Source organism: Patagioenas fasciata, chromosome 3 (assembly GCF_037038585.1).
Source record: "Patagioenas fasciata isolate bPatFas1 chromosome 3, bPatFas1.hap1, whole genome shotgun sequence".
Lineage (NCBI taxonomy): Eukaryota > Metazoa > Chordata > Aves > Columbiformes > Columbidae > Patagioenas > Patagioenas fasciata.
The window spans coordinates 59,028,283-59,051,227 of record NC_092522.1 but is presented as its reverse complement, the minus strand read 5'-3'; the positions used below and the strand labels follow the sequence as shown (position 1 = coordinate 59,051,227).

Genomic DNA, 22,945 nt, shown 5'->3' with positions numbered 1-22,945 from the left:
TGTGAACTAAACCATTCTGTGTATAGTTCAAAGTCCTGCTTTGCTGATAAATACAAATGCTATTTCATCAAGGAAACATTCATTTTTAATATTGGTTCTCATCTCACATCTTCAAGGAACTGAGATCTGGACTGAACAATCTTGCTAATGGAGCACTAAATTAAGAGTAATAAATCAATCAACAGGAATTAATCTTCATCTGGCTGGGAATTCTCAAAAAAATATTTGTTTTGGATAAGAACTCAATCACAGAACAGATGTATATATAGCCTGAAAGAGTGGTCATCTTGATTCAGTACAGATTTTTAAATTAGATTTCTCACTGCCTCCATGGTAAGAACAGGATAACATAGAAATGCTTTTCTTTCCCTCATTAATCTTGGACTAAATAACATCTTATTTCACAGTATCACAGTATGTTTGGGATTGGAAGGGACCTCAAAAGATCATCTAGTCCAATCCCCCTGCTGGAGCAGGAACGCCTAGGTGAGGTCGCACAGGAATGTGTCCAGGCGGGCTTGGAATGTCTCCAGGGAAGGAGACTCCACAACCTCCCTGGGCAGCCTGTTCCAGTGCTCTGTTACCCTCACTGAGAAGAAGTTCTTTCTCAAATTTAAGTGGAACCTCTTGTGTTCCAGCTTGATCCCATTGCCCCTTGTCCTATCATTGTTTGCCACTGAGAAGAGCCTGGTTCCATCCTCGTGGCACTCACCCTTTATATATTTATAAACATTAATAAGGTCACCCCTCAGTCTCCTCTTCTCCAAACTAAAGAGCCCCAGCTCCCTCAGCCTTTCTTCATAAGGGAGATGCTCCACTCCCTTCATCATCTTTGTTGCCCTACGCTGGACCCTCTCCAGCAGTTCCCTGTCCTTCTTGAACTGAGGGGCCCAGAACTGGACACAATATTCCAGATGGGGTCTCACCAGGGCGGAGTAGAGGGGAAGGAGGACCTCTCTCGATCTACTGACCACCCCCCTTGTAATACACCCAAGGATGCCATTAGCCTTCCTGGCCACAAGGGCACAGTGCTGGCTCATGGTCATCCTGTTGTCCACCAGGACCCCCAGGTCCCTTTCCCCTACACTGCTCTCTAATAGGTCATGCCCCAACCTATACTGGCACTTGGGATTGTTCCTGCCCAGATGCAGGACTCTACACTTTCTCTTGTTAAATTCCATCAGGTTATCCCCCGCCCAACTCTCCAGCCTGTCCAGGTCCCACTGGATGGCAGCACAGCCTTCTGGCGTGTCAGCCACTCCTCCCAGCTTAGTGTCATCAGCAAACTTGCTGATAGTACACTCAATTCCCTCGTCTAAATCATTAATGAATATATTGAATAATATAATATTTACCTGCTAGAAGCATTCATCAAATACAGAGCACCTCAGCTGCTAATGAAAACCCAATAAATGTCATTGTCCTGGGCTCAGGCTGCAATCTCAAGTAGCTTCACAGTTTCCTCATGAGTAAAGAGTAAAGGTAATTCACTTGAACAGCTTACTACCTTGAATACTCCTTTTGAAAAAAGCTTTGCAGCCCTCACAAGACCAGACCCCATAATGGTAGCCTGAAGCGTAGTCGTTGCAGACAGCACAGTACCGCGTCTCCTTGGTGGACTCCATGGACAGGCTCCCTTTCTCATTGGTACTGGACATCCTCTCCCGGATGCTGTGGCGCCTGTTATCAGAGCTTGGCCTGTTAATAGCAAAAAAAAAAGCACAATTCTTTCAGTGAGGTTAAGTCTAATCCACTCCTGCAGGTTGTTAGAAAGAAGAGCAGATCTAGTTTTGAAATGACAGACAAAACCAATAATCTTTTATTACCCTCTGTCCTGTTCTAGTTGGAAAGTTGTAGGACCAGTAAGATACAGAGGAATTTCTCACAAACCAATCTGATGTTATTAGGCATTGTATCTTGAAAAAATTAAAAACCTATTTGATAAATTAATCCATTTTATCAAGACATTACAAAGGAATTTTTCAAAAAGGCATTTTTTTTGTGTGTACCTGTTCTTGTCCAAAGTGTTCAGCATGACTTTAGTATCAGTAGGTAGCGTGAGAACCTGAGGTAAAAGTCACTTAGTGTTTGCATCTGAATTTGCAAGTCATTTAAATTATTAACCAGGCTATTTTCAAGTATTATTGCCCCATTAGAGATGCAAACTTCCATTACATTATCAAAAATAGAATACTACATAAAACAGTCTCTATTCTCATTACAATTCCACTTTCATAGAAATTAAGAAGTGGATTTAGCACAAGAAACATCAGAAGGTATTAATTATTGCCAAATAGTTTTTGTTCTAGTACTGTACATTTTACTAGATGAGCCAGGCATTACTAGGCATATCAGACATGCACATGACCTGCCTATGCAGTATGCTGCTGAATGAAAACCAAACAAATCTATAGTGTAAATGGCATGGCAATGAATTCACACTTGGTAAGATGTCATTATGGGTAGCTCCTGCAGGCATGGTCAACAATATTCAAAAAGATGAGATGATGTGAAGTTGCAAAGGGAACCAACAATGAACTCTGGGACTGCTCCTGGAAGGCAAACTGCTCTGGCAAAATATACTTTCCAGTAAGAGTCTGCACTACAAAATGTCCAGGAGACAAATACAATTGGATGTGACAGCATCACACAAGCTAAAGCATGAAGAATCCTACTGTTGACAGTAATTATCCACTCCCTATGCATGTTCCAATTGTTGATTAATAAACAGGTGGTTGTTATCTCCCCAAACTCCAAACATTTTCTCAAACATATACTAGTTTTGAACCTAGGAAACTGGAGAAAATCTCTCTTTCAGATTTCTTCCTACATATCTAATTTTGCTTTATTCCTTTCTTCACACAGCAAAACTTCCAGTGTTTTGTTGAACTGAGGCATCTGGCACCAACAGCACATTCATGCTCCAAACCAGTACTCCTCTGATTACTCACATGCTCAACTCTTCTCTTTCATCTAGGTAAAGTTCCATGACATCTCCTGTTCCTGTCCATCTCAATACTCAAAAGCTTTCTACTAGCCAAAGCCACCTGATCTTCTCACATGCCCTGCCAGCCATTCCCTTGAGACTTTTCATATATATAATTTAAGTCCCTAAATACAAAATATTTTCATTGAACAGGTTTGAATGAATATCACTTATTAGAGAAACATGAGGTTCTGCCATATTAAATAGCAGAAACTGCTCCTGGCACCATTCAGAGAACTGCATTTTTTTTAAACCTGAAGTACTTTACCAAGCCCTATGTACCAGCTAATTTTGAACCCTTATTTAACTATTTTTTGTTTCCTTGGGACTTGTGCAAGACAGAAGAAACTGCAAATTGTGAAGTGCTGACATGACGCAACTGGATTTTTAGTGAGATGGGAAAACTGAAGAATGTTACAACTCTGACAAAGACTTTAACTAAGTGCTTGCAGGGTGTATGTCGTGTCCCCCCCCCCCAAATGAGTGCCACCCGAGCATCGCTTTGAGCAAGATTATAGCAAATTGGCCTTGCAGAGTCACCACATTCAAGTTCTTGTGAACCACAGTGAGAAGCACACTAAAATACCCCTGGCCCCATCCTCCCCAGAAATAACATCCTGCCATCCCTTTTCCATTTATACAGTGGAAATGAAAGCTGGTAATAAATCAACTTTGGATTATCACAACTCTAGTACTTATTAGAGGAGGTGAGGAGGAAATCTTTTTTGGGAAAAGAGTATGCCAATAACACAGAGCTGGCTAAATCAAAATAACATCTCACATTTCATCCAGAAATCAGTTGCTAGTTAGTGTACATCACAGACCACTGATGCTGTGTCTTGACAAAAAATAACAGCCTGATCTTCTTCCAGTTTTCAGTTAGGTTTCAAGGGTTAGCCTTGTGGAGAACATAGTGCAACAACCTAACCCAACTTTAATAACTTTGGCAAGATCACCATTCCCAAAATACAATAGCAGAACCTTTTCAACAGTTTCCTTTGTAATCTATACAAACAATAACAAAAAAATGAGACCAAAAGTTCCTGTCAGCTATGTTTACCGAAGAGAAACACAAACCAAAAAGAAAGAAAACCCCAGATAAAGCCCTCCCTCCAAGGCCCCCACCAAAGCAAAACAGATTAGAGAGAAAAAAAAAACCCTCAAGATATACTGCTTGTTTCCAAATGTAATAACACAGCAGACAGAAAAGTGCTTTGGAACCTACACAGCAGAACAAACTTGTCTTCCACACTCATTTTCATGCTTTCCCACCTCTGTTGCGCTGAGTCAGCTCTTCAATAAATGTGTTAACAAACAAGACAACTCTGCTTTAAACCTTCACTCATCACCTGCAACTCTGAATCAGCCAAGAGTTGACTGGAATGTAAGAAGAAAGTGTACAGGAGGGAATTACAGTTTTGTAAGTTAAACACTACTTTCTACATCATGGAAATCTGGCAGGCAGGATGAATTTAGGATAACCCACAGTATACAAATCCACTTAACATCAAGGTAAGGCCCAATTTATTCACAACTCCAGCTTTGTCAGGAATAAAAAGATTTCATAGATAGGAAGGCTTAAGGGGAAAGTTATTTAAGTAGTTAAAACAGACATATTGAAAAGTCTAGTGTTCTGAATTTATTTCACACAAGAAACTTGAATTAGCAGCTATTAATTTTTTCTCATCAGAATGGATGGAAGTTTGTAAAAAGCCTCAAAAACTTTCAAATGCAGCAAAGGTCTAGAAGGAATACTTTTCCACACATTGGACATATTATAACACCATTCTGCAATTCAATATGAAATTAATTAACTTTCTGTTAGAATGTGAATTTCCATATGAGTCAAAATCTTTATGAAAGATTATTTGAAGAAAATTAAATGCTTGAGAATACTTAAAAGACATCTCAAGGAGAAGTACTGCAATAGCAATGACTAAGTACACAAATAAACAGAAAATTGCCAAGTACATTAAGTGCCTCAAAACTGTACTTCCAGAAAGTAGCTCAAATAAATCTGGAAAAAAAAAACAAAACCAAAAACAACCAAACAAACAAAAAAAAACAAACAAAACAACAACAACAAAAAAAAACACACACACCAAAAAAACCCAAAACCAAACAAACAAAAAAGTAAAAAAAACCACATATGCCATCCAAATGAAAATGTTGGCTTAAAAAAATTATCCCAAAATTCCTACGGTAGTGATTAAGCCAAATACAACTTGACAAGGGAGAGAGAAAGTCTTATGCGGAGTTGTATATCAAATGGACAGAATCACAGGGTATTTCAGGCTAGATGGGACCTCAGGATATGGACTCTTGCTGAGCCAGTGCTGGCACAAGTTGATCTGCAGAAGTGAGGGTGGGACCAGGAACCCACGTCCCTCGTTGGCTGATCCTCCCCTGGTGATGAAGATCAGCTGAGGTTCACCCTGGGGCCTGATTGCAAGTGATTCCAGGTCCATGGCTCTGAGCACATTTCGCTCACACAGCTAAGCTCTCTTCCTCCCCCAAAACAGGATGGTTTCATCTGTGCTGCCAAAGGGAGAAGGACCCTTGCACAGGTGCTGCCTGAACCATGCCCTGGGAGAGGATTCTTCAGCCAGGCTAAACCATGCCTGGGAGTTTGAAGCTATTAAGCAGTGAGAGCCATCGTGCTGGTGTTTGCACCCATGTACTGGCCCTGTTCAGGTAACTCATATACATGCAGGCCTTTCTTGCCCCACTATCCTCAGTTTATTCCCTGACTATCAGCAAGTTAATGTTTCTGGCTGCAGCATCAAAAATGAGAGTAACAAGCATTTCCCTTAGACAATGATGATGTCCCTTCCAGCGTAGTGCCTGCCTGTGAATGTTTGACACTCCTGGGTGAAACTAAGCTGTAGGATGAGAAGGAGCTGCCTGTAATTCAGATCTCTATATGAACTGCATGCTCAGCCCTTCCTCTTCCCTCTCCCAGAGCCTTGCGCATCTCCCTGTGCCTTCCCAAGTCTTTCCAAGGGAAACACGGGGTGCAACCAGGAAGGCCACCAGAGCAGAGCTGCATGACAGCTCCCTTGCCACCTCTGACAACAATGCAGGAGGAGACCTCCATGCTGGAGAAATGCTCCTCTGGCCACTTAATCTCATTTGTTTCACGGATTTGGCTCATTATCTCCTCTTCTTCAGGATGGCTGCAGGGACAGCTAAGCAGGACTACCTGAGTAGAAGACCCTAAGCTGGTGTGGTGAATGGATGAAGTGAAGAAACAATTGACATAAAGGAATAAAGAGAGACAGTATGACACACTACTTTAAAAATAACAGAAGATATATGTGATGGGTGATTAAGAAAAAAAATGGCAAGGAAACCAACTGGAAACAGGACAGGGCTCAGTGCAGGGAAAACAAAACAAAAACATGATGGGAGAGAAATTTAAGAAAAAAATATGAAAAAAGTTATATGAAAGTTGCGTAACAAAATAATCTTAAAATATTGACAGTCTTCACAGTGTACCAGAAAATATATTTTATAGTCAGAAGACACTGGGATGTTTTCTTTTGAACTAGACTAAAATACAATTTTATTTGGTAACTAAAGTAAAATAACTTAGGAAAAATAGCTCAGTATTGACCAAGAAATGGTAGTGTTGAGGAAAGGCTCTGTCAACACGAAAACAAAAGCATATCTTCTCAGTTCATCAAAACTGCTTCTTCAACATGAAATTAAATATTTCCTTTGCCATTAGTTTTATTATCTTCCTTCATCCTTAACTTTGGCTAATTTTAAAACAAGTGATTTAAATACTACTGCCAAAACTAAACCATGCCATGTCTGAAGAAAAGTCTCTTCTAAAGCTGTTTGCTAAAATCCGTATAAATTTGCACATCCTTTCAGTCCCTTAAAACTTCTTTTTTGATAAATTTACCTTTTTTCTCAGTTCTGTCCCTAATATTCACAGACTGAATTAAAGTCTAGAGAGGTGTGCTTATGCACACTTACTGTGCAGTCTATGACATCTCCAGACAGGTCTCCTGAGCCTGGGCTCCTCGTTCATGTGTTTAATACCTGAATTTGGATGTTTTCAATGTTTCCCTCTCCCATACTGTCACTCCTGTGGTCAGTTTTCCACGGTTCATAAACGTTAGCTAATCATTTGGCAGCTAATCCCCTTGACAGCACAGAAGTTCCCACAACTTTCTGAAAAATGTGGAAGCTTTTAGTGAGGATGGTGGGGGGATGCAGGATGGTGGGTGAGTTTAAAAGAGGAGCTCAATCTATTTTTCAGTTCAACAGGTCTGAAATTAAAATTCATACAAAATAATCTTTGCAATAAATACTGAGAAACTGGTTCTGTTTCATTCTATTTCTCAGTGCTGCTGGAATCTAAACTACAACTCACAGGGTCATTTTCAATAGTCTTAAGAGTGGTGGTGTAGCTGTACTTCACAGAGTAGCTCAGGATCCAAACAGTTATGAAGCAATGGCAATTTTCTGGGTTGTTTTGTTTTGTTCTTTTTTTTCTTATTCACCGAAGGTTAATAATTTCTTTCTGTACATAAGGTGAATGCAGAAACACCCACACACATGCTTTAAAAGAATCTACATTAAAAGAAGATTAAGATTTTAAATATAACATATGGTTGAACTGTACCTTGCAAATGCTACTGAAATCTTCATTTATCCCTGTTCTGTATCTGTATGTTATCTTTAATTATATGACCATACTTTTCACAGGGCAACAGCTCATCAGTGCACAGAATAAAAATAATTTACTAAATGAGTAGCTATTCTGCCCTTGGCTTTTTTTCCTGACTATTCAGTGTCTGGTGCCTTACTGTCAGCACACTATCCAAATTCAGCTATAACATCAGAATTAATTTCCTTCAGTAGTTCCGTGCCACTATAGCATTTTAGCATTTGACAGGTGCTAATGAATATATTTTTCCAAAAGTCTTGTGAGTTGAAAGGATAAAAAATGACAGAGAGATTAAGGTCAAAAGTATATACTGAATTATGCTCAACCTGAGTTTTTTAAGTACCTGCGATTAAATAGCATTTTGAGTGTTCCGAGTGCTACTTCCCCTGTCTGCAATTGCAAGGGTAAATGTTCAAAACTTACATAAATCAGACCATAGGACTTCCATTCAGCACAAAGAAAAGTACAATAGGACACAAGACTCTTTGTGAGGAGTTTGATTTAAATTATTTCTGAACTTCACAGAAGCATTTGTGGACAGCAATTGGCTGCCTTTGCACAATACTTCTTGAAATTTTTGCCGCATTCCTTTTTTTAGTTACCAATTGGTGTAAGAAATGACTCGAGAATCTACTCAGAGTTGAAAATTTCACATTAGGAGCATGACACATTCCAGAGTTGATCCTTTTCATATATTGAAACAGCAGTCCACTTATGATTACCATATAATTACAAAAATAATAATAATGATCACAAAGGGACCAAATAAGATTTGCACAGGTCACCTTAATTTGGGCTTATTAAAAAGGCAAGTTTGCAAATAACTTTTTTTTCTGCTTGTAGCTTCTCACCTTCTAAAGAGGACATCTATATAAACAAAACTTTTATCCTTCTGCCTCATATTTGTCAGAGACAGTGGGGCTGAGACATGCTGGTGCACTTCTCACTTGCCTTAACCCAGTAGGCAGTGGCAGGAGATAACTCTCATTCCCAAGCAGCAAAGGAAAGATTTCAGTGACACCTGCTAACAGCTGTAAATAGTGACACTACAAGTCCTTTATTCTGCTCCAGTTAGGAAAAGTAGAAGCTAGGAAATACACAGAGACTGCTGCCACAGCTGTCAGTGGCAATGTCTGCTTTGTCTTCCCACAGCTGTTCTTTGTCGAGTGCTCTCGCTTGACCCAGCCAGCTCCTGTTGTTCCATTCTCACACCTACCTCCACCTTTGGGCTTTTCCTTCCAGTCTCAGTCTCTCTGTCTAGAAAGGACAAAATCCCTCCTCTGGTTCCTGGCCTTATAGCCTGGCTACTTCTCCCATGTCCAGGTTCCCTGCAAGCACCTCCACCAAACCTCTCCTTCTTTCTCCATCATTACTTATTTTTGGCGAGTCCTGGACAGGAAGGTTCTACTCTTCTCCCTCTCTCTGTATCCTTGAAACCCAGTATGCCATGATTATTTAGCTCCTGTTAATCTTAATATACAATCCTACTTTCCTTCGACCTTCCCCACCAGTTCCACAAGCACATACTAAGATCTGCAACTAAAGAAGGATTGAGGGACCTCAGTGCCATTTGTTGACCATAGAAGTTGTTAATTATAAAAGGACAAAATAATTTCCTTTTCACCAAGACTGAACTTAAAATTTCTGAAATTCTGTGGCAAGCAGCTCATTAGAAGTGCTATGAACTACTGAAAGAAAAACTGATGTTTCAAGTCAGTCCAAACAGAATTAAAATGCTTTAATATTAAAAAATAGATACATTCTTTATAATACCTTTAAAACTATGAAATTTCATCTACATATTGGGCCTTGCCTTACATGATTTGTACTTCTGTCTTTTCTACTCTGGACTGAGACTGCACCTCTTGCAAGGTAAGCCCTCATCATAACAACCACTGCCCTTGGAGCCCTGAGTTTCTGTGTGTCAGGACACTGCCATGGGATAAAATGAGGGCCAGAAACACACCTTTGAAGAACCAATTGAGAGACGCCATGCAAGCCATAATACATGATAAATGCCATCATGTTTCTCACCAGAATGTCACTTCTAAAATAAGAAAAAACATTGTCATCTTATTAATGTTTTGAAGACTACTGAAATCAGCATAGAAATCTATTTTCTGGAAAGAAAAAGTTCAGACAACAAAATTCCTCATTTTTAAATTTCAAGGAAAAATATTTTCTGTGGAATTTTTATTTTGCAGAAATCCTGATTTTAAAAAGTTTTGAAAGAAAGATATTCAAATACCAAAACATTTATTTTCATGTAATACACATTTACAAAGAAATAAACATGTATACAGTAAGCCAAAAGAACCTACAGAGACATCCATAGGTACAGTTCTGCAGTGTTAAGCAGGAGCAGAAGTTGCTGACAACTCTCTACCAGTAGTCAAAATACCCTGCAGTCTTATGTGAAAATTACTTTAACAGACCTACAAAAATTACATACTCTGCAATCACTATATACTACCATTCAGTAAAGCAGGGACAGAGTATTGCTTAGAAGACTTGCCCTCACAACATTTTTAACTTGCCTTTACAACTTCTACAAGGATTAAGCCTCTCTCTGTAGACTGTTTGGTGCTTCACTACCTAATGTCCAGCCTAAGTCCTCTCTGCTGGGAATTAAGCTCATTTGTCCTCAGCTGTTTCTAGTTAGCCAGCAGAACAATTCTGTCACTGCCCTCCTAGTACACATTTTCCCTCAGTAAGGTTCCTGCTACATCACCTCTCAGCCTCCAGCCCTCTTTTCAGAGTCTCCTCTCTAATTCTCCCATCCTCTTGCTGTTCTCATAAGGAGTTTGCTTGTCCCTTAGTGGGCAAAAAACCTCTGAAAGAGGCCTTGCCAGTCACTCCTAAACCACCATATTTATCTGTTCATCTGTTTTTCTGTTCACAGAATAGAATTTGCCTTTTCTGCAAAAGATTACTCTGTTGACTTGTATTTAGCTTATATTCTTCTCTAACCCTTAGATTATTTTTCATTCTGCAGTCCTTTTCTCTACTTAGTAATTCCCCAGTTATTGTACTTGTGCATTAAATTTCTCCTTTCCAAAGCCTGGACACTGCACTAACCCTTAGTGAATTTGAGAAATACTTGATGTTTCAGATTCTGTTGTGGTAAGCAGCACTAGAAAAACATTCTCTTACATACTTACATTTCAAGTGGCCCATTTACAGATCTCTGCTACTTTTAAGAACTGGCAGATATCATTTGCTTATTTATAAATTGATGGTACTATTTTATCTTTGGAGTAAAATCTCTGCAAATCATTGTTACAATGTACCTTTTGAACCCCTGATCATTGGATGATCTTCTTACTCTCTGAGAAACACCACCAGTGAAATAAATATTTTGATTCAGTTCCCCGAGATCCAAATTAATGACCAGCCAACTTTCTCAGGGTTTTCCTGCCCATTTCTGCCTCCTGCCAGGCATGGTTTTGCCTGGGCACTATTTCTCACAAACACCGCTTCTCTCAGTTAGGCAATCTCACAGACTCTGGTGTATGAAGAGTCATATAATCTGGGGAAACACCTTAATCCGCTGCCTAAAAGCATGCAAAACATGATGAAAAAAATGCTGACAAAGTGACTCTGGGCACCGCGCAGATATTATTTTCTGGCAGCAATATGAGTTGGTGTGTGGCTTTGGGGACAGAAGCATCAGGGGCCTGAGTGTGGCAATCAGCTGCGCCCACAAGTGTGTCAAAGTGGAGCGTCTGGCGGGCAAACACTCTGGCAGTGTGGACACAGGACATCTCACTTTAGTGTAAACAATCTGAAGAATTCAATATGTTTGGAAACTGGGAAGCATGGGGGAAAAAAAAAAAAGGCCAGCTTCAGCTGGCAATCTCTGGTGTATATCTTCTACAGCTTTCATACAGCTTTCACACTTTAAGAAATATCTAGTCACTCTTGTCTCCATTAAAGCTATGCCAGGCCTCAAAGACTCAGCAGAAAATTTGTATTACTGCATTTCTTATATGAGCCTTAGAATTAAAATATGGCTTTTGCGAAGAAGCTGAAGTTCAGCCTTTCATATTCAGAATTCGTCTTTTCTCCAGGTCTCACTGTTTTTAGTGAACTTTCTTCAGAATTACTCAGTCACTACACTATTTTTTTCTTTTCTAATGTTCAGATAAATTAGCACAATCCTACCATCTGAAAGGAAAAGGTTAAATGCACTCAATAGATTGGGTGTTTCAGGAAGTGCTCTTACATTCTTTCACTTACCTCAAGACTATTTCAAAGGTAAATGCCAGCAAAAACACAGGAATCAGTCATAAATCTTCCTTCACCATGCCTTTAGAGGACTTTTATAGGCTCACGTGTTTCTTTAATTCTTCAGCATGTCCTTGTTCCAAGTATTTCAGATGTACACATTAGGACTGTAGTTTAACCAATTACACAAAGCTTCATTAAATTCCTAAGAAAATCTTTCCATGACCAACATTGGACATTTTAAAAGAAAGTTATAAATGCTCTCCTTTACACTGATCTGAAAAATATCTTGAATAGGAATGCAGATTGTATAACACAGTGCTACAATTTAGATAACATTGTTTCAAAAATTCTAATCTAAACCAATCTGTCATGTTAAATGGCTATCTTGCTTTAAAATGACATTTTAAACTGAAAATGTAACTTTAAGGTGTACACTGTATTTGAAAAGGAACTTTTGAAACAAAATGCTGGTACAGCCACACATAGTCCTAACAAAGAAATCAGAGGCTCTAGGCCACAGGAAAATTAGCCTTGGTAAAATAAAAGACTACTTAAAGTAATGCTTTTATGTTCATCCATCTGTCTGCATGCAGACCTCTTGAACCAACTGATACAAAGTATAGAGACAAAACTCTTTTCCCAAAGAGTTTACCACCCAGGCCCTCTACGAGCCACTGCTAGCAAGAATACAGGAAAAAGACTTGTGTGGAAGTGTCAAGCCTGAAGACATACTATGAGCAGCAGGGATAGAACTAGGCACTTTGGAAAATTTGACATCTACATGTAAAAATGCTTGTGTACTTGCCCCAGAAGATCTGCTTTATCTGCAGCTCCTTGTTCTTGCCCCAAAATAGTAAACCCTAGGAAGAAAGCCTGTGCGGTCCTTGGACTACCAGTGCACAGTCTAGGGCCCAGTGAAAGAAAAAATAAACAGTTCCTAAACATAAGGACCCATTTGTGTTTAAGTCAGTTTCATCAAACCAAGCTACCAAACCCACATAATTCCAGTAATACCAGCAGATTAACTTCCTTGCAGGCCATGGCTACCCTGCAGTACCAGCAGCAGATGAAAGCCAGTCCAAGAGTGGTACTCTGCATGTTGTGGTGTGACACTTGGTCGACAGTCGAAAAGACAGAGTCACAAGTCCTAGCTGATGCCCATGTACAAGGAATATGTATCTCCAAAATTCAAATATGCCTTGAAAGGCATATGCTTGGAAGCATAATGACTGTAACAGGTGGGACAAAAGCATATGGCTGAGAATTAACAAAGGATAGGTGGCAGAAGCATGACAAAATAGTCAGTCTGAAAACATGCCATACCAACCAGTCATTGCATTTCACCTGCAGAGCTAAGCTGCTAAAAGTGTTTACAACACTATATTACTCAGGCCAAAAGAATACCTGTGCTTTGCATCTTGTTATATACTCTTCTTCTGTTAAGAAAAATTAATAATGAAATATATCAAGTTTCAGTCTTCAGATGGACCCCAGTAGGGAAGACAAAAACTCAAAGTAGCATGCTATAGTTTCTCCTGTTAGTTAAAATGGAACCACAGAAACACAATGCCTCACAAAATCTGGGGAAATATTGCTCCAGATGAGGTACATGACTCATTCTTGTCCTCCGGAAAGTGCTGAATTCAACTTTGCATGCAAGTTCATACTTTGAATACCAATTAACTGTAAACCATGTGATAAACATGTTAGAGTTTGAAAGGAAGCAGTGAAGCCAGCAATGTCATGTAGCCTAATTGTTAGATGTATGCTAGGTTTCTAAGCCATGGGCCTGATGACACACAGTGAAATAAAATACAACTTATCAACTACATTTGTCACAGAGGATCTCTAGAAAAGGAACACTAGATATGTTTAAAATATAGTTGGAAGTGTAAGAAATGGAAAATAAAAGTAAGAAAAAATGAAACCTGAAGAGATTGTTATACAAATGATACAATTTGAGACACCCCTGCCAAACTGATTTTCAAAATTATTTAAAATTTCTTATATCCTACATAGCCCTTCTTCCCTTCATGGAAAGCCATAAGTGTTCAGCACCTCTCTGAAAATTTAGTGCTAAAGGCTGTCATTCTTCTTTATGTCCAAGAGGAAGTAACTGCTGCCAGGCTGGGAAGTCTTGCTCTCCCTTCATTTCTGGACACAGACATTTAGGCCCAGAGTAGCAAATTGATGCTGTTCAACACACAGTCACAAGACTTGAAACAAGGAAGGAAGCCAGAAAATGCAGGGTGAAGAGGGAAGGAGCTCAACTGTGGTCACATCGGCTTACTAATGCAATGAGTTGTGACCAGAAATGTGGCAGGGGAAAAACTCTTTCAGTGGCAGCTTTCAGTCGATCAGTCTAATGGTGACATTACAACAATATGAAGAGTTAAAATAGCACATTGAAAAACTGCACAGTATTCTTGTCCTCATTCCTCTGTATCTTCTCCTTCCTGCTTATAGACTGCAGATACTTCTGTCACTCTTCATGTGCAAGTGTCTTAATCATGATTACTAACCAAACAGTAAATAGTAAGTTTTACAAATCTATGTTACCTAAATTATCCTAAAGTAGCTCTATTATTCATTCAGATAAAGTCCACAGCTAAATTTGCAAGCTCTGACTATGCAAACAATAGTAAGCAAAGAGAACATGGCTCATGGAAGACAAGAAATATATTCATGTAGCCAACTAGACATAATATGTGTTTGCAAAACTTCTTGTTGACATATTTCGGGGGTAATTTATGTAGCAATGTGTGGGAAATTAGGTCTGTGAGAAATCCCTACATTTGCCTTCTGTGTTGGTGATAGTTTTGTTTCAAGACATTAATAAACTGCATTTTGTTTTGGCAAAGCCCTGTCATCTATCTGTGTCATTTCTTATTCCTCATAGCAACAGAGAATAAGTTCAAATGCTTCAGAGGTGCCACAATACAACACCTCATTAATCTTCTCACTTTTTATTGTTGGTAGGCAGTAATTGCTCCCTGGCCTATAAATTACAAAGGAAGGAAAAAGTCTATTAGATAGACAAATCCACGCAGAACTAAATGTACAGTATTATGGACACAGTAGACGCATTTCTGCCACGACATTTAAAACCATATTATTACCTGTTCACATGGGACACACTTAATACCAGCGTACTAGACAAAAGGAATCCCTGCTGAATCTTACCTTTTTTTTTTTATTTTCCAGATATGCAAGCTTCTTATAAATATGAGGTAAAAGAAAAATCACTCAAGTTTCAATGTCTGTTTGTTGCATAATATTCTTTAATGGCCACCTATGGCAGAAAACCCATCTATTTACTCATTTCTAGCCAAAACATTCTCTGTTGCATACAACTGAATGCTGGAAGTGGATGTTGGCACTAAGCTTGTTACGACAAACGTATTAACCCGCCATGGCCTAGCACAAGCCTCAAGAGGGAAGCAGAAGCTCCCCGTGGAGCTGAGAATGGCAGCTGACAGCAGCACGTCTCTCCTTACCTCCACTCTGGGAAGGCCAGTGGGATCTGACCACAGCCACCTTCGGGTCAGGTGTTAGGACTGAACCGCTGTGACCCACCTTTCTTAAAAACAACCTAACAGATTTCGCATTTCCTCTCAGGAAATGGTCCCAGAAGCTTCCAACACTATTTCAGACACTACTCTTCCAGAAAATTATCTGAATTAGCAGTAGGTTAGGAAACACCACCAGGCTCTTGTCTAGTGTGGTATGAATATGACCAAAATTAATGCTTGATTTTCAAACAGTCCATGTATTCAAAAGTATACCAAAGGATTCTATAAGACAAATAGTTCGATATTTCAATTATTGCCCAAAGGCCTCTGTTCTTCAATTTAATTCTGTTTCGGTTTACATTTTGTTCTCACCTTAATAAAAATATTTTGAAATGTCAATAACAGTTTTAAAATCATACTATCTTTCATCACATGGCTTAATCTAGCATCTCAGATACTTATTTTTTAATTCAAGTATGTAGTACTAGATATCCAAGCTTGAAACCATGATCCTTTGATTTTACATACATATTTATATAAATTTACAGGTCACCAAGCTACATCATTCTAACCATCAGTCGGTAGCCAAATCCAGAATCCAAAACCAGTTTCAATCAGGTTATCTTGGAAAGTATAACAGGTAAAGTGGAAAGAGATTCTGATACGATGCAGTTCTGCAGACCCACAAAAATTCACCAAACACAAAAGGCATCAACTCTTAGTTGGACCTACAATATAAGAATAGGTACCTGCAAGTAGGTTTTGGTTTAGATTTGGGTCATATTCTAAGCATGATCTAAAAAATGGTTTGGGTTCTTTTTTTGTTTAGGGAGACAGGAGATATTCCTTCTCAGACAAGAAATTGAACTGGCTGAAGTTTTGTCCTAAGAGCTTAAGCAGATGTTATCACTATTAAAAAAAAAAAAAAAGAGTAATTTCATGTTTAGCAGCAAGATTCATAATTCCATCAATCCCTCTAAAAAATTCTCTGTAGTAACTTACATGGATGTAATAAGGTAACCTTGTTAAATTAATGAAACGCAATAGTTCCAACTTTTCTTATATTTGCAGTATGTTCCCATCATTATTAATTAATTTAGTCATAAAATACAGTTGAAGTGGGGTTATAGATTAGATCTATGCAAAATCATATTCAATAGGAATTGCTTTTCTCTAGTGCGGTGTCAATTCAGTTCAGTATTAGACTTCAGCTAACTTAATACGAGGATTGATATCGGATCTGGTGTGTACTGGAATCTATACTGAACTTCAGACTTACCTCAGAACGCCTGACTGCAAGTATAAATTATTTTTTTACTACATCATCCTGTACGTGACTTGTTCTTTCCATACAGTAGGTGTGCATTTGTCTAACCATAGGAACATAGCACCTCACATTGGCAGAACATCCAAGGATTAAACAGGCAAAGAAATGAGCTTCAGAATACTGATAGTACTAACACGGGAATCTAAGAAATAAGAATAGCTCTCTAATTAATTGTTCCCCATGACAATTTTAGCATAGAGCATAACACAGACAAAAACCTGGACAGCACACTCCATTCCTTTTCCAATTGCAGAAATACCTGTTCCAAACATTTCTGTAGTGATTCCCATGTAATGATTCACAGTATGCATTACATAAAACCTCCATTCCTTGACTATGCTGAGATGACTGAGGTATACAGTGATGTTAGTGATTACAGATTTATCAAATACTGATATAGTTTACTTCCTTTCCATTAGACCCTTATTTTTTTTTTGTTTCTATTTGGCATATTTTAGTTGGACTAACATATGCCTAACATTACTTTTTAAGAGTCTCAGTTCTCACAAAAACAGTCTTGAACCTCTTGAGAGAGATAAGGTTACAATGAAAACTCTGATTTTGAAGCTGAGATGCAGAATTGGCCATAAGACAGAGCCTTTGTCCTTATTTTTTAAAATTTGCCCCTTAGTGTCATCAGAAAAGTAGTAAGTAGTCAGCAGACACAGACCTGAGTAATTTATCTGGGACAAGGAGACTTTCCCCAAGTAATCTGGTATCAGGTCTACCCTACGAAGACCACCTCCAGACTCCATTCATTTTAGGCTACTATGTGACTTAAACATGGCTCTCCTCAGAGGTCCTGAAGTAGAGCTGTTGGAGACCTGTTCTCACATATTTCTTACCATATCTCCCCTGTAATAAGCAAGACAACTTATTTTGCTCTGCCTTCCTGGGTTTTAGTTCTGAAACAACCTGCAGGTTGCAGAAGGAGGGCCAGTCTCTTAAGCAATGCAGCTTTCAGGTTGCTTGTCATTTCCAAACAGATCCACATTTGTTGACAATAAAGAGAATTAGAGAGAAAGGAAACAAGGCATGTATGAGTCAGAAAATGGGTCATACAGGAAAACAGCTTGAAGCTATTAATACCTAATACTGCCATCTAATAAATAATCAAGAAACTGGTGCTAGCCATTCAGCAATGTTTTAGATCTTGATGAAAAGGCAGTCTTGGCCTATGAAATTTTCTTAAATGCTTAAAAAAAAAATAGTAACACAGGCAGCATTTAATATTTGCTTCTGTACCGATTTTTGTACTGAAACACATCTCTCCCTCTGAAGAGTAATATCTTCGATGCTTTGCTGAAATGAAACCAGCAAAATCCTTCACTTTAAGTATGGAATACAGTGAACAGAGGGTCATATCTCAGTTTCCATGTCAGAAACAAATTAGAGAACATAAAAAACTGGTGCATCAACTCCTTGCGTCTGTGCAGTCAACTCTTATCTACCTATGAAATAAGTAAATGCAAGGTAGCTGAGCATACAATTCCATTTAAGGACTGAAATGGAAATAGTTTTTTTTTTTTTTTTTTTGAGAAAAATGCCTGGTATGTGTTTAACAAGCCTGTAAACCATTTTTGTTCTATTTCAGATACTGTGTTTACTAAAACCATTGTTTATTTCCACAATTGTCAACTGAGAACCTACTCAATATTCTGGATGTTTTCATCCTTGCTCATATGTAACCTCATGGCTTCTTTCTTATTCATGTCTGCTCCAAAACCAGTCTTGTCGATTTTCCACATGCGACTTTCAGTAGCACTTTGCGTTACAACAGTTGGGCACTTCACAGACACCAATGAATTCCTAAGGGGCTCTATGTGGTAAAGCAGTGCTATCTTCATTTCACATGTTAGGACATTAGGCAGAGAGAGAGAAATACATATGCTCACAAATTTAGTTCTGGCAAGTTTCAGCTTTGGGAAGGCTGATGTTCTGATCGTATTGATGTCACTTTCTTGTATTTTCCCTATGTGCTTGAGAAATATCAGGGTTTTAAAGAAATTAAACAATCAACACCCAAAACAGGGTCTCCTTGAGTCCTTCTGATTCAGGAGCAATGGAAGCTCACATTTACAGCACTGACCTCTGCCACTTGGGCTACTGAAGGAACCAACAGCCAGGCTAAACCATTATCATCTGAGTAAATCTATAATGGACAGAAATAAAACGCAAGAGTTGCACTTTTTTGTGAGGAAGATTGTTCTACACAGTCTCACCTCCATATTCCCTGTTCCTCTGTGTCAGTCTTCTTACTTCCCCATGCTTTGAAACATGCACTTGTGCTTTTTCAGTTGTGTTTATAGCCCCTGTCCCTAGTCCAAGTCTCAGTCCCTCAGATGACTGAGCTGGAGATAAAGAGTGAAAAGTAAAGGCATTCAGGGTAGCATATCCATCACAAAATGGATATGGTGCAAAGCAAAGCTGCTAATCAGAGGGATCTCAACAGGCTGGAGAAATGGCCCAACAGGAACCTCATAAAGTTCAACACTGGAAAATCCAGAGCCATGTGCCTGTGGTGGAATAACCTCCTGCAGAAATACAAAAGGGGCTGGAAAGAAGCTCTGCAGAGAATGACCTGTGGATTCTGGTGGACAAGGCAAACCAGAGTCAGCAGCATGCCCCGGCAGCAAGGAAAGCCAAACACATCCTGGGCTATATTAAATACAGACAGGAGACTTAGAGCAGAGCTTGCTACCCTCGCCTTGGCACTTGCAAGGCTGCTTCCAGTTCGGGGCTTCCAAGCTGAAAACAGTCTGACAAACCACAGCAACTCCAGTGGACAGCCACCAAGATGGTGAGTGGGCTGAAACAAAAACATATGAGGACATACTCAGAGAACTGCATTTGTTTAGTCTTCAGAAGAGAAGGCTAAGGCAGGAATTGATTGCTGTGCGAAACAGAGGGAGACAGACTGTGAAAGAATGAGAGACATCTGATACAACTTTGGGCAAAGAATATTGTGATTATACATTAGGGAAAAGTTTTGCACAGCTATAGTCACTCAGCACTGTAACTGGTTGTCCTGTATGGATTTGGAGTGTCAGTTCCTTGATATTTACAGAACTCAACTAGATAAGGGCCTGAGTAACCTGATCTAACCTTGAAGTTATCCCTGACTTGAGCAGGATATGGACCAGATAATCTCCTTCAAACTTACATTACTCTGTGATGCTCATCTCTCAGTAACTTAGCTCACAGTAATAACTGCAAAGTCCTGTTCAAAAGCCATGCAGCTGTGCAATGAAACAACCTCATTGGTTTTCTCAGAGAAGGATGCTTTTGCAAACAAGTCAAAATATAATCACTGAGAGCATGCAGCATGCATGAGACATGGAATTTCACATAATTCAGCTATCAAATGCAAACAAATTCCCACTGTGAATAGTGAAATGTTTTAAGAGTTTGTAGCTTAAATTCAAGTAGCTTTTCTGGAGAAAATCAAACAAAAATAAACCTAATTTGAGAGCATACCCACACTACTAATTATCAAAGCTACAGCTATAATACAGAAGTGTCTACGTTGTTCAATGAAAAGGTTTCAAGGTTTTTTGCATGAGTATAGAATAATTTTATTTTCCCTTCATGGTATTTAGAAGGTTGAGCCCTTTTTTGTCAAAATGTTTAAAAATATTACCTGAGCCAAGCATCTAACACTGAAAAGATGAGCCAAAGCTGAACAGCATAAGTAACAAAAAAAGAGATGCACCTGGGCAGACTTAATAATAAGCAGTGTTACCAGAACTGTCAGTAAATAAAGTGGAGTTTTGCTCTGAGGTGTTTAAAAGTTTCTCTGCAAAACCAGGTTTATTTCTACTTTGTTTGGGTTTTTGATTGCTTGGATCAAGGAGAAATAGCAATAGTAATTTAAATTACCCATGTGTAACCTGCTTTAGCAATGTTTGACTTCTTACGCTGCAGTATGCCTAGCAGATATTCTTAATACAAGACTCTTACAATTGTACAGGTTCTGGTATTGCTGCCATTAAAACTTTCAGCTATATTATCTTTAATGAGTTTCTATCTCACCACCTTTCCCCATGAACCTCATTAGAACGGTCTCAGATTTTTAATATTCTGCTCAACTATCATTTCCAGGATTTGCATACTTTACCTCTTATTGATATCCTTGTAAATGAAAATTAGGATTGTATTTCCCACAGCATGGCAAGACAAAGCCATAAATACCTTTCAGCCTATATGTTCTAAATAAATCAAACCATGCAAAATTATTGCAAGGTAATAAATGTGCTACTGTGAATCATATACTGGCAACATATACATTTTTATCACATTTATCAGTTTGGCTGAAGGAGGAGTCTCATTTTACTGCAGAATGGAAACAAAAAGACAAAGCTGTTCTTTGGCATATGAGCCCCCCATATCTGGATTTGGTGCACACCCTCAGCCATAGTATTTACCACCGCTAACCGTTTCCTGGATACAAGGATTCTGTGATACGTAATTTGAAACAAGGATCTTACAGTCAAGTTCAAGTTGTAACTAATAACCAAAACAGGGAACACTTATTTGAATTAATTTTCTTCAAACACCAGCTCCTACAAGATACTGAATAAAAAATAGATACCGCTTGATCAAGATTACACAGCAAAACAAATGTTTTAAGAATGCTTACTAGATTTATAAACTGAAAACACAGATGACAAGGGATTATGTGACATCTTATTTTTGCCAAAGATCAGATTTAATGGTACTTGTCTTCAATAGCAGAATTAAGTGATGGTTTATAGAGTTAGAAACTTCTCAGCCTCCATCTGTGTACAGATAAGCTGGAAAGGAAAAAAAAAAATTTCAAAAACTGGAATATTTTTCATGGATTTATGGATTAATAGATCTTGTCTCACAAACCTGAATTACATTTAAGTGGGTAAAAAAAGGGGGAAATAGAAATGAATCAGTAGGAATTATCTATTGCAATTTTAACAGGGCTATTTGTAAAGACCACAATGCAGCCTATCTGGAAAGTATATTACGAGTTTCCCAGTGTTGTGATTTAAGATTTGGGGCCCAAGTTTTATGCTGCATCTTCTTCTTCAGCTGTTGCTTTCTGCACAGCATCTTCCTAACTGTTTTTATTTAGCACGAGCTAAGGGTTTTCCCATGTTGCAGTAAATTTTCCTTCCCTTTTCTTCCTAGCTTTGGTGCCCCCTTTGTAGCATCCTAGAAAGTTTCCCATAGTCATGTCTTAGCAAAACAAATCAGTATTGAAGTGTTCTGCAGTGATCAAAGCAGTGTTCCTGCATGATAGTGAGTAATAAAATAAGAGGGAGGGAAGACTGGAAGTAGCAATCAAATTGGACATTTGAACTGTAGATTGATGAAAGACTAAAAAAATACTTCAAAGAAGAAATACAGCTTCTCCCTAGAAAATCAGTTAAAAGCAGTCTCCTTATTTGGATAAGGTGATCGAGACAGAAAAATACACTACTTACTTGCACAGCTTATGAATGGGAAGTGAAATGCATGCGCATTAAATGCAGCCCAGTGCTGCCTAAATGCTCACTGGTGTGTCATCGTCAAAGTGAGAAGAAGGCTCTCCCCCATAGCATTCAGCAGCTGCTCCACACAGATGCTGCTCCCTGGGTCCTGGGGAGGCAGATTTTGACAGCTGGCAGTCCTGTGAGACTGCAGCCTGTAGAAACAGAACACGATGTATTCCACCCATGTTGTCTGATTCAAGATGGACTGCAGGCATGAACAGTCATTGCAGGCTGAAATTCCACCCACGGGATGGGAAGTAGTTCCACTCATGGCTGTTCACGGGTAGTTGCCAACTGCTTGCTTAAGAAGTTGTCTGAGTTACCTCTCTGACTTTCAACTTTTACTGTTCTTTTTTACTTTTACTCATGGTCTCCATGCAGTGAGGGAAAAGGAGGTATCTTATTTATATAGATGCTGCCTGTTGTGTCATTAGTTAAGTCATTGGAATGGTTGCAAGACCACTGCAATTGTTACGTACATCTATCAAATAGGATTTATGTTTAGGATAGTCATATTTAAGCTTTGTGTTTTCTGAGAACCATATTTCCTTTTTCTAGTAAAAGGTTAAAATAAAACACCCAGATGATTCCTGAATTCAGTATTGTTATCAATATCTTGTCAAGGAAGAATATTATCTCTCAGATTTTTTATTGTCTTGACTGTAACTAGTATCACTGTAAGTATGTGACAGATTAAACCTGGCA

At 38.8% G+C, this 22,945-nt stretch overlaps 1 protein-coding gene across 1 annotated transcript in view; it reads right to left on the bottom strand.

Annotated features, from left to right (window-relative positions):
* Nucleotides 1-22,945, bottom strand: part of ESR1 (estrogen receptor 1) — a 161,590-nt gene that overhangs the window by 80,391 nt on the left and 58,254 nt on the right. Inside the window, 1 exon segment of the mRNA XM_071806429.1 lies at nucleotides 1,508-1,698. Coding sequence (XP_071662530.1) covers nucleotides 1,508-1,698 — 191 coding nt within the window.